Source organism: Phyllostomus hastatus, unplaced genomic scaffold, assembly GCF_019186645.2.
Source record: "Phyllostomus hastatus isolate PE091 unplaced genomic scaffold, TTU_PhHast_1.1 phas_contig_1162, whole genome shotgun sequence".
Lineage (NCBI taxonomy): Eukaryota > Metazoa > Chordata > Mammalia > Chiroptera > Phyllostomidae > Phyllostomus > Phyllostomus hastatus.
The window spans coordinates 13449301-13461621 of record NW_025333537.1 but is presented as its reverse complement, the minus strand read 5'-3'; the positions used below and the strand labels follow the sequence as shown (position 1 = coordinate 13461621).

The following is a 12321-nucleotide window of genomic DNA, read 5'->3' as shown; positions in this document are numbered from 1 at the left end:
AAATTAGATTTGAAGGCATTTGAGTGCCTGCTGCCTGCCAGCCGGGCCACGTGGCCTCCCGAGCGAGGGGGGAGCCCCACCTGCAGGCCTTGGAGGCCCCAGGTACCGCGCCCTTGCTGCCCCAGGAGAGCACCCACACTCAGCTCCGCTCGGCTGACGCCGCGGGGAATACGCCCCCCCCGACAGCTGATCGTCTGCAGCTGACTCTCTAAGTGCCAATTACACCCTTGGGCGTCGAGCCCTAACCCTCATCGCCAGGTGCGTTCCCCAGGTCTCGGCAGATGCTCCTCATCCCAGGAGCGACTGTGACTTAATCACCCGGGGCCCCGCATCTCCGGGTGGAACCCCCGGCACCAGGCAGACGGAGGGAGGGAGGGGGACTGTGCAGAGGTTGCGCTGTGCACACAGGGGGACCTGACCGGCAGGCCCCTGGCCACGCAGTAGTGACCAGTGAGCACTGGCCAGGGGAGCCGCACAAGGGCACAGGAAGGGGTCTCCGGCTCCGGCCCCTGGAGTGTCACGGAGCAGAGAGCAGACCCGGGGGTGGGGGGTGACAGCTGGGAGCGTACACCATGTGGTTGCTTTCACCGAGAGGCACACCCCAACTCCCGGTGGGTTGGCGGACGTGGGGCCTGCTGGTCAGGCTGCTGCCCCTGGTTGGTGTCAGGGGGACAGGTCTGTGCTGGGGTTAAGTGGGGAGACACAAAGGGCGACTGACATGGTGGCTGGTCCCTGGGTGGGCGCCCGGATTGGTGGCGGCAGGGGGATACCACTGCCGGGCTGGCGGCAGGCAGGGGTGGCCAGGCCGCCTGGGGACCTGCTCCCGGGGTAGGGCCACCGGGAGGACCCCGAGTCAGGGCTGCACCGTCAGCTCCGGAGACACAGCGACGGCACAAGGACCCGCCTGGTGCCCCTGGCCACCCACACTACAGGTCCATCATCCGACGGCCCCCCGGCACGAGCCCCATGGTGGCCTCCCCACCAGGCTGCAGAGGAGGGGGGGCCTGGGGAGCTCTTTCCCAGGGAGGCCAGGTGTGGGGGTGGGGGGTGAGGGGGGAAGGGACAGCAGGCGCAGATGAGGGCACAGCCCCCAGGAAGGCGCCAGGCCCCGCTGCCCGCCCACAACCCGAGAGTCACTCTCCTACAAAACCGTTTATTGGGGGGCGGGGCGCCGAGGTCAGCCGAGAGAGAAGTGCTGGGCACAGAGGTCGTCCGGCCGGCCCAGCAGGCCCTGCGCCGGGATGAACTCCAGCGGCACCGCCTCAGGCCCCTTCTTCTTCAGGTCCCGCTCGAACATCTGCGAGGACAGACAGAAGGACGGACGCCCTGGCACCGGGGGGCCCCCAGGGCCCCGGCCCCTCCCCCTCCCCCACAGCCCGGCCCCGCGCCGCACCTCGAACGCCGTGAGCTCCAGGAGGGGCGCGATGCTGGCCTCGGGCACAGACAGCACCTGGTTGATGACGCCGGCGGCCTTGGACACCTCGGGGTGGTAGTGCCGCTGCAGGGCCTGCAGGGCGCGCGGGCGTCAGCACCCCCACGGGCTGCCCCGCCCCCCACAGCCCGTGCGGGGGACAAGCGGACACCCCAGGCAGAGGCCTGGGCCCCCCAGGCAGCCCGGGCAGCAGCTCGAGGGGGTGGGGCTGGGGCGCCTCACCTGCAGCTCCCACAGCGAGCTCTCCAGGGCCCGGCTCTTGGCGGGGTCCTCCTCGTCGGGGTCGTAGGGGTCGGCATCCAGCTCTGGGGACGAGACCCAGACCTGTTCCACCGCCTGCCCCCAGCACTGGCCCGGGGGGACAGGCCTGTGGGGCCAGGGCACTCACCGGGGCCCCGGGGCCGGTGCACGAGCACGCGGCAGGCCGGGTGCCTGCGCAGCAGGTTGCAGACGAACGGCAGCACCAGGAGCAGGGCCTCGGGCGGCGCCGTCAGGGCCAGGCGGGCCAGGCGCTTGGCGAAGGCGGCCACCAGGTAGGCGGGCAGGTGGCTGGGCAGGAAGGTGGGCGTGAGACCCCCCCCCCGGCACACCAGCCCCTCCTGGGCCCGTATGCAGCCCCGTGGGGCAGGCTGCGGCCCAAGAAGGGACAGGAAGTCCTGTGGCTGCGAGGGAGGCCGGGAACCCTGCGCCCCCTCCCGCCCCGGGGCACTCACGAGGACGACAGGAAGAGGTCGGCCAGGTGGAAGAAGCGCGCCCGGTACCTGGCGTGGAAGATGGACGGATCCATGAGACCGTAGAGCTTCCGGTAGAAGTCGGGGTACTCCCTGCGGGTGCGGGGTGGGTGAGGGGAAGGCAGCAGGGGGACAGCCACGCGGGGGGGTGGGGGGGAGGGCGCAGAGCGAGCAGGCAGCAGGGCGCCAGGGAATCCCAGCCCCCAGAGGCCCAGTTCCCCCCGCAGCCTCCATGCCCGGGGCAGAGCAGGGGCCCAGGCTGGGGCAGGGGGCGGGCGGGGAGAGGCCTGCGCACGCCAGGCTGACACTCACAGGTTGTGCTTGTGAATCAGGATGAAAAGTCCGTTCAAGGCCAGGAGACTGATGGCGCCCCCTGCAGACAGACACACAGCCATGCAGCCCCAGCCCCACCTGCACCCACCCCCAGCGAGTCCAGAAAAGCTGGAGGCTAGGGGAGCCGCCTGCCTACAGGCCAGCCGAGGGCAGGGGAGGAGCCTTAGGCGCCCGTGTTCCCCCGTGGTCAGGCCTCCAGGTTCCTGCCACTCACCCACGTCGTAGGCACGAGTGAGGAAGTCGATCAGGAGACTGGGCTGGGCCAGGTGGGGCAGGATGGCGTCATGCACGATCACCAGCACCTTCTTGTAGAGGCTGAGGGGCAGCTGTTGGGGGCGGCGCGCAGGTCAGGGCGCGGCCTGCCCGGGGTACACCCCACCCGCTCGGGCCAGGGGCCCGACCCGGGAGCCCGCTTCCCGCCAGGCCCTACCTTGTGCTTGAGGAAGCCGAGCCACATCGCCTGGAAGGCCCTCCGGTGCTCCTGTGGGGGCGGGGTCTGGGCTGCAGACGCTGCCGCCAGGCCCCGCCCGTCCTTCCCAGCCCCGCCCACTTCCGGCCACTGGCACATCGGAGCGCCCAGGGCCCGAAATCAAAACACTCCGCTGATGCCCGGCGGGCCTGTGCCCGCCTCTCCCCCAGGGGTCCTCTCTCGGTGGCTGGCCCCCCACCCCCTTTGTCCCTACAAAGGCTGCCTGTGCCTGGGGGGTGGCGACACCCAGGAGAGGACCTGCTCTCGGGGAGGCTGCCGCTCCTCCCAACGGTCTCACCTTGAGATGGGTGACCTTCCACTTGTCCGACAGCTCTGCAAGGAAGCCGGGAGGGAGGTGATGGCCGGTGGGGCCTCGAGGGTGCAGGGCCCTGGCGCCCGCCCACCCACCCACCCAGGACGCCCACCTGAGCGCTTCACATAGAAGTTAGCAAGGTCGCTCTCCTGGAGAGGCAGGCTCACGGCGGACAGCAGCGTGAAGGCGTTGTTCCAGAAGGCGAGGGGCACCTGCAAGAGGCCTGGCCTGAGCGCCTGGCCTCCGGCACGCCCCCTCCCCTCCCCCAGATGTGGGGCCCAGCCAGCTCACCTCGGGGTGCCCGCTGGCGACCCGGGCCACCGTGTCTGTGACCGCCTGCATCACATGGTAGCGGACGTCGTCGTGCTCCAGGTACTCCCGGAACTGGGAGAGGAGCAGCGAGCGGTCCTCCTCCAGGGACAGCAGGCCTTCCACCACCGCCTGGGCCAGGGTGGGCGGGCAGGTGAGCGCCTCTCCACCCCAGGGCCGGCCGGCCCAGGGCTGAGCTCGGCCAGCAGCCCCACCGACACCGGACCGCCCCAGGAGAACCCCGAGCTGGCGGCCTGACCCTCCCACGGGCTGGATGCAGCAGAGCGTGGCACCTGACAGCCGGCCGTCCCACCTGGGGGCCACCGGAAGTCAGGACCAGGACCAGGACCCCACTGCGCCCTCACCTTCAAGAGCTGGCGGGGGAACAGGTAGCTGCCCTCCCACTTGGGTTTCTCCAGGGGATGTGCGCCCTCCAGCCGCACGAACTTCATGAGTGTGCCGAGGGCCAGCTCCTGGAAGGAGGGCAGCAGAGTGGCCGTGCTGCCCAACAACTCGTCCCCCTCCCCAACGGACCGGCCCCCAAAGCGCCCCCAGCGTTAGGCCCGGGGGCCCAAGAGGGAGGAGTCGGGGGCAGGTCGCAGCCACCCGCACAGGACCGGCCAATGGAAAAGAGAGAGCGTCCTCACGCAGACGGCTGAGGGCCTGCGGCAGGGGCCTCTGCCGGGGGGCGGGGCTTGGGGTGCAGGGAACGGACAAGAAGAGGCAGGGCCTGGGACCCCGTGACTCACCTTGACCTGAAACGAGGGGTGGGCCAGGAGCTCCGCCAGGCGGTTGCAGCAGCTCTGGTATCGGTGTCTCATCCACACCCTGTACTTCCGAGTGGCCCCCTGGGACCCTGCGGGGGCGGGGGCGGGGGTCAGCCCATACTGGTGACCCCTGCTCAGCCCAACCAGGGAGAGCAGCGCCTACCTCAGGGGCAGAACCCCATCCCCTCGCCTTTCCCCCGAGACCTGAACAGCCCAAGACTCAGGGCACGGAACCCCGACTTTATCTAGTACTGACAGTCAACTGTTAAACAAGCTGCAGACGTGCACAGAAATCAGGCTTTGTCCAACCTTGGCCGGGTGGGCCCGGCCCCTCCCCCGCGCCCCCCCCCCCCGTGTGCCCTGCGATTAGGGTTCGGGGGCTCGCCCCGTGTTGACAGAGTTTCTCTCCAACCTCGCCAGAGAAGGGGCCCTGTGCCTCCAAAGACGCTCACCTGCCATGACGGCCTCCTCTGGGGGCAGCTGGCCCACGAACAGCTCCCCCCGCTCCAGCAAGGCCCCGAAAAGGCGGCTGCACGCGCGCACCGCATCCTGAATCTCCTCCTGGTCCTCGGACTGCGGGGAGACGACAGCCGCTCCGTGCCCCGCCGGGAACTGCGGCCTCCCCCCCGCCCCCACTCCAGCCCCATCGAACCCCGAACTTGACCCTGGAGGGACTCCACCCCGCCTCTGCCAAACCTCCCACTGAACCGTCCGGCCCGGGGGCCCTGAGAGGCAAGAACAGAACCCCAGTAAAATCTTAGACTTCGCCTTGCAACCGTCTCCCACGTCCAGGCCCAGGTCCACCGCGCCCCCGCCCGGGGCCCGCATTCTGCCCGCATTCTGGCCTAAGACCCCGCGCTCCCGCGCGCCTCACCTGCAGCACGGCCAGGATGTCGAACACGGCGTTGGCCTCGCCGCGGCTCGCCAGCACCGCCTCCAGCAGGCGGCCCAGCGCGCGGCGCGCGCCCCGCGGGCCGGGGTCCCTCTGCATGCCGCCGCCCCACGCGCCGGACAGCCCGGCTCTGCACCGCCTTCCGGCGCGGCCCTGACGTCACGGCCCCGCCTCGCCGTCATCGCCGCGCGCGGGCCGCAGGGGCTGCGGCGGCCGGCATGGCGCTCTTCCACATCGCGCGGTACCCGGGGCCCGAGGCGGCTGGCGCGGAGGCCGAGGCGGCCGGCCGGGCGCGCGCGCTGCTGGAGCGGCTTCAACGCCGGGCCCGCGAGCGGCAGCTGCAGCAGCAGCAGCCGCGGCAGCAGGAGCCCGAGGAGGCCGCGCGGACCGAGGGCGCGCCGGGGAGGCGGCGGCGGCGCCCGCGGAGGAGCAGGGGCGGTGGGACGCCGGAGAGCCCGCACGCGCCGGGGAGCAAGCGACGGAAAGCGGACGGCGAGGAGGCGGGTGCAGGTGGGCCGGGCGCGGCGGGACGGGGCGGGTCAGGGCGCGACCTGGGGCCCGGGGCCCGCGTGGGGCTGACGCGCCGCCCCTGTCCCGGTTCTGCCCCGCAGAGAGCAGCGAGGAGGGGCCGCGGGAGAGCGGCGTGGACGCCGAGGCCGAGGCCCCGCCGGAGGCCCCAGGGGGGCGGACCCCCGACGAGGCCACCGGGCCCCCCGCCCACCCCCTGCTGCTGGGCGGCTTCGGGAGGAGCAGGGCGCCGAAGGTGAGCGGCCCGCGGGCGGCGGGGCTGGGGCTGTGGTCAGTCCCGCAAGGCTCCGTGGGGCAGTCGGGAGGAGGACCAGCGCCCCTGGGCGGTCCCGAGGTGTGCAGTGAGCGGGCACCGGCGCGGGTGAACGAGCCGCCCTCCGGCTTGCATGGTGCGTGCGGGTACTCGTGTTAAGGGCTTGAAACCCGCGCAAACAGGATTTCCACACTCGGCTCTGAAAGTGTCGTGTTTTTCCGTCAGCGGAAAGAAGGCTTGAACCTCCGTAGGTGTAAGAAGCGAGTTGTCTAAAATCTGCCCGTCCGTGGACAGGTCGGAGAGCGGAATTCCAAGGCGCCGTGAAAGGGTGCTCGGACTTGGGGAGAGGGCGGGGTGCTCACGCAGGCGGAGGACGAGGGGGGCGCAGCTGTGCGGGGCAGTTCTCGCGAGTCAGGGCAGGACCAGCCCCACAGCGGCGCGCGGCGCACCCGGGGCGGGGGCTGTGGGCGTGGTCATCTCTGCGTCCTCACCGGGATGCCGCAGGAGCGAGCGCCACCGTCTCCAGCGGGGGGCCTTTGGAGCCGGGCTGTTGGGGAGCGAAGCAGTCCAGCCCCAGGGATGCACCGGGCCCCCTCGGTTGCCGACCAGGCTGCACAGCAGCTTCGACATTCGACACCCTTTCCTGTCGCAGTTCCTGCTTTTGGGCGCAAGCCAGTGGGCGACGGCTCTGAGCGTCCCTGGGCCCGGGGAAGGCGGCTCGTGGCTGGGCCGGGCACGGGGGCCGCTGCTCTCCGCAGGGGAAGCCTCGACCCCGAGAGGGGACGCACGAGTCCTGACGTCCCCGAGTCCTGGAGACGGGGCGTCTGGGTAACACCCGCTCTCGGTGCCGCAGACGGAGGTGCCCGTGGAGGGGGTTCTCCGGGGTTGTGTCGTGGGGGCGCAGAGCGTCGTCGGCTGTGCGGCTGTGATGACGGCGGCGAGGGAAGGTTTCCCGGGACGCTGCCCGAGTCGTCCCCTGGGGCCCCAGCGCCGCAGCTCGAGCGCGGGGTGGGGCAGGGGTGGCCGAGGCCCTGCCGGCGAGACCCGCTTCCCGTGGTCTGGGCGCAGCGCCCCCTGCCGGCACCGAGCCGTCTCTCCTGCAGCGGGGTCGGGGCTGCGGGAGGGGAGCAGAGGGCACCCTCGGGTCCGGACAGGCTCTGCCCGCCGAGTGCGGCCGGGGCAGGCGCAGCCTCAGTTCCGCGAGCCCCTGCAGCTCCCTGGTGGCAGCTCCAGTGTCCAGCAGTTTCTGTCGCTGTCGGTCGCCGTGCGGCCTCTGGCAGCCCCGCAGCCTGTGTGCTGCCCGCCCCCCACTGACCGCCCGCTGCTTCGCAGTCGCTCCAGAGGCGCAGGCTGCACTGGAGGCGCCGCGACCGACGGCGCGGACGCCGGCTGTGCGATGCGCTCGGGTTAGAGCGCTCATTCGCGGGGCGCCATCGCGGTCGCCTCTGTCCTCGCGGTCTCGCAGGGTCTGCGCCGTGTGGTGTTGCCGCAGGTGCGAGCCTGTGTGGGGCGCGGGGGCGGGGGGAGGCCAGGGCGCCATCTCGTCGGGCCTCCCTCCTGCGGCCTCTGCGGCCTCGCTCCCCGGCGCTGGGCGTTGGGCGGGCTCTGGAGCGGTGGTCGCCTGGCCTCTGCCTCTCACCCTTGGCCACAGGTCCACCCTTTCCTGCCCAAGTGGCTGGCCGAGCCCAGCCGCGTCAGAAGGAATGTCACAGAGGACACGGTTCCCGTCGAGGACATCCCCGAAGTCCACCCCGAGCTGCAGAAGAAGCTGCGGGCGCAGGGCGTCACGTGCTACTTCCCAGGTGCCCCTGCGCGGAGGAGCGCCGCCGCCTGGGGGGCCCCAGACCGGCCGGGCCGCGTGCGCTGTGGGTGTCGCTGCTCAGGCCTGACTGACGCCCCCCCCCCCATCCAGTCCAGGCAGCGGTCATCCCTGCTCTCCTGGAGAGCGCAGCCGGCGGGTTCCTGGTGGGAAGAGGCGGCTACCGGCCCAGGGACCTGTGCGTCTCCGCCCCGACGGGCAGCGGGAAGACCCTGGCCTTCGTCATCCCCGTGGTGCAGGTGAGTGAGGGCCCGGCCTCCGAGCGGCTGGTGGGCGGGCCGCTGGCCGCGCCGACACCGGGGCCCTGCTCGTCCCTCAGGCCCTGCTGCGGCGAGCCGTGTGCCAGGTCCGAGCGCTGGTCGTGCTGCCCACCAAGGAGCTGGCCCAGCAGGTACGTGGACCCCGCACCCCGGGGGTCCCGCCCAGCCCCTGTCCCTGGCACGGTGTCTCGGGCGAGGCCGACGGCACCTGTGCTCCCCCAGGTGAGCAGAGTGTTCAACGTCTACACGGATGCCACGCCCCTGCGCGTCGCCCTGGTCACGGGGCAGAAGTCGCTGGCCAAGGAGCAGGAGACCCTCGTCCAGAAGACGTAGGTCCTGCTGGGCCGCACGCTCTGGCGGGGCGGGCCGGGGTGGGCACGGCCCCCGCGGGCTCCCCGCTCCGGGGCCTGGGGGGCGGGGGGCCTCCTGCTGGGCTACGCTCTGCTCCACAGGGCCGACGGCTTCCGCTGCCTGGCTGACATCGTGGTGGCCACTCCCGGGCGCCTGGTGGACCACATCGACCAGACCCCGGGGTTCAGCCTCCAGCAGCTCCGCTTCCTGGTAGGGTGCCCACCGCCCAGAGGGGGGCCGGGCTCCCAGCCGACGCTGGCCTGGCCACCAGACCCTGGGCCTGTGCCCCCGCAGGTCATCGACGAGGCCGACCGGATGATGGACAGCATGCACCAGGCGTGGCTCCCACGGGTGGTGGCGGCTGCGTTCCCGCGGGAGGCTGCCAGGGACCCCTGCGCTCTGCTCCAGAGACGGCAGCCCCAGGCCGTGACCGCTGCCAGGTACCCGGCCCCGCTCTGCCCTGGGAGGAGCGCCCCGTGGGTCTGACCGGTCAGGAGGGCGGCTGGCCGGGCTGCAGCCACTCACTCGGTGCCCGCCGCCGTCCAGCTCCTGCTGCCCGCAGATGCCCCTGCAGAAGCTGCTCTTCTCGGCCACCCTGACCCAGAACCCCGAGAAGCTGCAGCAGCTCGGCCTGTACCAGCCCCGGCTCTTCTCCACCCGGCCGGCCCGTGGGGGCCCCGGGGACGCGGGCGTGGACGCGGACACGGACTCGGCCTCGGGCGGGAAGTACACCTTCCCCTCGGGGCTCTCGGTGAGCTGGGCCCGCGGGCGGGGGAGGGGGCCTGGGCTCCTGGAGCCGGGCCAACCCCGCCCTGTCCCCACAGCACCACTACGTGCCCTGCAGCCTGCAGGCCAAGCCGCTGGTCGTCCTGCACCTGATCCTGCACATGAGCTTCTCCCGGGTCCTGTGCTTCACCAACTCCCGGGAGAACGCCCACAGGTGGGACCGGCAGGCAGGTGTGCGAGGGTGGAGTGGGTGGGGGGGGGGCGAGGGGATAGGTGGCCTCAGGCCCCGGCCCACCCGGCTCTGCCCTTGCAGGCTCTTCCTGCTGGTCCAGGCTTTCGGGGGTGTGGCGGTGGCCGAGTTCTCCTCCCGCTGCGGCCCTGGCTGGAGGAGGACGGTCCTGAAGCAGTTTGAGCAGGGGAAGATCCAGCTGTGAGTGCCTGGGGGGCTTGCTGGCTCCCCGTGGCTGCCTGGCCCCGGCAGGGCGTGCTCATGCCGTGGGGGTGTCCCCAGTTGGTGGGGGAGCAGGGGGCACCCCAGCGCCTGGCCTCGGGCTGGCCCCACAGCCCTCGTGCCCCCACAGCCTCATCAGCACAGACGCCACCGCCCGCGGCATCGACGTGCAGGGCGTGCAGCTGGTGGTCAACTACGACGCCCCCCAGTACCTGCGGACCTACGTGCACCGGTGGGGGCCGCGCTGCCGTGGGGGTGGGGTGGGGGGGCGGGGCCGGGTGGGAGAAGGGCTGCCCGTGGGGCCCGCGCAGGGCAGCGGGGGCCGCTCTGGAGGTGCCCGTCTGTCTGTGTGGCTGCAGGGTCGGCAGGACGGCCCGGGCGGGGAACACCGGCCAGGCCTTCACGCTGCTCCTCAAAGTGCAGGTCAGGCGCGCAGGCCCCCAGGGGGCGGGGGGAAGGGTGGGGGGCGCTGTGAGCCCCTTCCCACTCGCGTGCCCCCTCCAGGAGCGGAAGTTCCTCCGGATGCTGGCAGAAGCCGGGGCCCCCGAGCTGCAGCGGCACGACACGCCCCCCGAGCTCCTGCAGCCGCTGGTGCCGCGGTATGAGGCGGCTCTGTCCCAGCTGGAGAGGGCCGTCAAGGTGAGGGCCCGTGGCAGCTCTAGGGGACACCTCGCATCGGGACGGCGGGTGGACGGAGGGGAGGTGGGGTCCCAGGGTTGCCCTTGAACGTCCGGACCAGAGCTGTGCCTTCTGAGCGAGCGCTGGGTGTCGCTCCCTCTCAGGGCCGGGGGGCCGGCTGGGTTGCCGACCAGTGAGGGGAGGTCGGGGCTGACCCCCTCCTCTCCTCCCGCAGGAAGAACAAAGGCAGAAGGCGGCCTAGGCAGGGGCTCCGGGGGCGGGCAGGACCCTCCATGGCAGCAAGGTGCGTGCGCCCCCCCGGAAGAGGCCGCGGGACGCGAGGCCCTCTTGTCACTGCCCGGGCCTGGCTGGGACTGTCAAGGGCGCCCTCTGATCGGGCGCTTTCACCCGAAACAGCTTCAGTGGCATTGTCCACGCTGCCCAGGAACCGACAGGGTGGTGGCCGTGGTGGTTTGGGCTGAGGGTGGGGTCGGCTCTGAGCTGCGTTTGGGGATAAAGCTCTTCCGACGACGTCAGTGTGGTCGTCTTGCGTCGGACGGTGGCCCCTCCTGCCGCGGCCCAGCAGGCCCGGGGAGGTGTCTGCACTGTCACGGGCATCGTGTGGCCCAGCGGGTTGGAGCACAGGCCCGCAGCCAAAGGTTGCGGGTTCAGTCCCCGGCTGGGGTGCGCACTGGGGGCAGCCCGTCGCTATTTCTCTGTCACGTCGACATTTCCCTCTTTCTCTCATTCTCTCCCTCTCTGAAAGCAACGAGAAAACGTCCTCAGGCGCGGAGAAGGCCGGCCAACCAGCCGACCAGCCGCACAGCCGGGCCCCGGCCTGCGGAGTGCACCCAGCGCCGGGTGCTGGCGGACACGCCCCCGCGGGGGGCTGGGCGCTGCAGACGGCCTCGGGAGCACTCACCCACTGTCCGGGGGAGGCCTCCCCCAGCGCTCAGCGTCACTAAAAAACTGGAGGAACTGGGTCTTTCTGTGTCTGCGTTATTCACGGGAGCTGAAGGACGGTCTGCCCACAGGTCTGGGGTTCCCGGTCGGCCAGGCAGAGGTGCGGTGGGACGGATGCCGGCACGCGCACGAAACCAGCGTGCTTGCGTGTCCCGTGGGCCTGGCTGGGGGCCCTCCTGGGTGGGAGCGAGGGGCAGTCAAGTGGGGTGAGCCCAGTGCGTCCCCGCCGGCACCTGGGACGTGCTGCGCTTCCGCAGGACTCGCCCTGCTCGCCACACGCCGCCTCTCGGCTGGGCCGGCTGGGGCCTTGAACCTGACAGTGGGGGCCCGTGTCTGGACTCTGGGCTGCTGGCCGGGGCCGGAGCCTGTCCTGGGCCCTGCGTCTGTGGGGCGGTGGCCACAGCCTGCAGCTGCGTTCCTCTCTGCCGGGCCCAAGGGCAAGCTGCCCACACTGTCCCCCGTGTAGTCTGCCCAGCTTCAGCCCTCCCTGTCTGTCACTCAGGGCCGACCCTGGACACACAGGACAGAGGTGACACGGACAGCGGTGCCCCAGGGGTCACACAGGACCTCCCCCCGTCCGGCACCAGGTGCCACCGGGGAGCCGGAATGCCGGGGACGAGAGGAGGGAGGAGCCAGCACACGCTTTGCCAGGGGGCGAGCGAGGAGGCCTGGTCCGCAGGGGGCGGGGAGGGCGGCCCCGGGAGCAGGGCAGCCTGCTGGGGGCTGGTGCGCGTCAGGGAGCCGCCCCACAAACAACAAGCTTCCTGAGGGGCTGGGGGCGCGCACGGGCGACCTCTGGCCCCTCACGTAACAGAGCCCGTGGCGCGCTGCTCGAACAGTCACCAGGTTATGCCAAACAAGGAAGCACCCCTTTCTGCCACAGGCACCCCACGGCCCTCTGCGCACACATGCCCTCTGCACACATGCTCTCTGCGCACACGCGTGTACGAGGAGCTCCACTCCGGCAGTGCCCACGTGCAGTCCTGCACCTCCTCACCCCCGCGGCCTCCCCACTCCGGACCACACAGCCTGCTCTCGGCGGCTGCACTCGACACCCCTGGACTCGGGCCGTGCACCCGGGCCTTGGGGCGGTCAGCTGGCTTTGC

General features: G+C 71.8%; 2 protein-coding genes across 4 annotated transcripts; one reads left to right on the top strand and one right to left on the bottom strand.

The window, feature by feature from the left end:
• Nucleotides 1-1137: 1137 nt before the first annotated feature.
• Nucleotides 1138-5391, bottom strand: NOC4L (nucleolar complex associated 4 homolog). Of its 3 annotated transcripts, none has more exons than XM_045844415.1 (15): nucleotides 5229-5391; nucleotides 4807-4927; nucleotides 4337-4443; nucleotides 3953-4060; nucleotides 3570-3719; nucleotides 3391-3490; nucleotides 3264-3298; nucleotides 2927-2977; nucleotides 2711-2822; nucleotides 2476-2536; nucleotides 2146-2256; nucleotides 1821-1981; nucleotides 1655-1737; nucleotides 1394-1507; nucleotides 1138-1297 (listed from the first exon to the last, which is right to left on the bottom strand). In XM_045844415.1, the coding sequence occupies exons 1-15, from the start codon at nucleotides 5343-5345 to the stop codon at nucleotides 1178-1180; spliced, it is 1551 nt and encodes a 516-aa protein (XP_045700371.1). In that variant the 5' UTR covers nucleotides 5346-5391; the 3' UTR covers nucleotides 1138-1177. The 3 variants fall into 3 exon arrangements, with proteins under 3 accessions (XP_045700371.1, XP_045700380.1, XP_045700390.1); XM_045844424.1 differs by having other exon boundaries at nucleotides 2194-2256; XM_045844434.1 differs by having other exon boundaries at nucleotides 2146-2193.
• A 30-nt stretch (nucleotides 5392-5421) lies between these two features.
• Nucleotides 5422-11235, top strand: DDX51 (DEAD-box helicase 51). Its single transcript, XM_045844401.1, has 16 exons — nucleotides 5422-5756; nucleotides 5858-6009; nucleotides 7679-7829; nucleotides 7940-8085; nucleotides 8166-8237; nucleotides 8329-8435; nucleotides 8559-8667; nucleotides 8752-8897; nucleotides 9004-9208; nucleotides 9282-9397; nucleotides 9497-9613; nucleotides 9765-9866; nucleotides 9994-10057; nucleotides 10139-10273; nucleotides 10488-10556; nucleotides 11019-11235. Exons 1-15 carry the CDS (start codon nucleotides 5465-5467, stop codon nucleotides 10512-10514), a joined length of 1941 nt encoding a protein of 646 aa, XP_045700357.1. The 5' UTR covers nucleotides 5422-5464; the 3' UTR covers nucleotides 10515-10556; nucleotides 11019-11235.
• Nucleotides 11236-12321: the final 1086 nt, after the last annotated feature.

Bases quoted from the DNA above. Each gene is read 5' to 3' on its own strand.
- NOC4L (XM_045844415.1), bottom strand. From the start codon at position 5,345: ATGCAGAGGGACCCCGGCCCGCGGGGCGCGCGCCGCGCGCTGGGCCGC. The intron at 3,720-3,952 runs GTGAGGGCGCAG...ACCCTGGCCCAG, and splicing joins TCCCCCGCCAGCTCTTGAAG to GCGGTGGTGGAAGGCCTGCT. The intron at 2,978-3,263 runs GTGAGACCGTTG...CCGCCCCCACAG, and splicing joins GGAAGGTCACCCATCTCAAG to GAGCACCGGAGGGCCTTCCA.
- DDX51 (XM_045844401.1), top strand. From the start codon at position 5,465: ATGGCGCTCTTCCACATCGCGCGGTACCCGGGGCCCGAGGCGGCTGGC. The intron at 9,398-9,496 runs GTGGGACCGGCA...CTGCCCTTGCAG, and splicing joins TCCCGGGAGAACGCCCACAG to GCTCTTCCTGCTGGTCCAGG. The intron at 10,274-10,487 runs GTGAGGGCCCGT...CTCCTCCCGCAG, and splicing joins AGCTGGAGAGGGCCGTCAAG to GAAGAACAAAGGCAGAAGGC.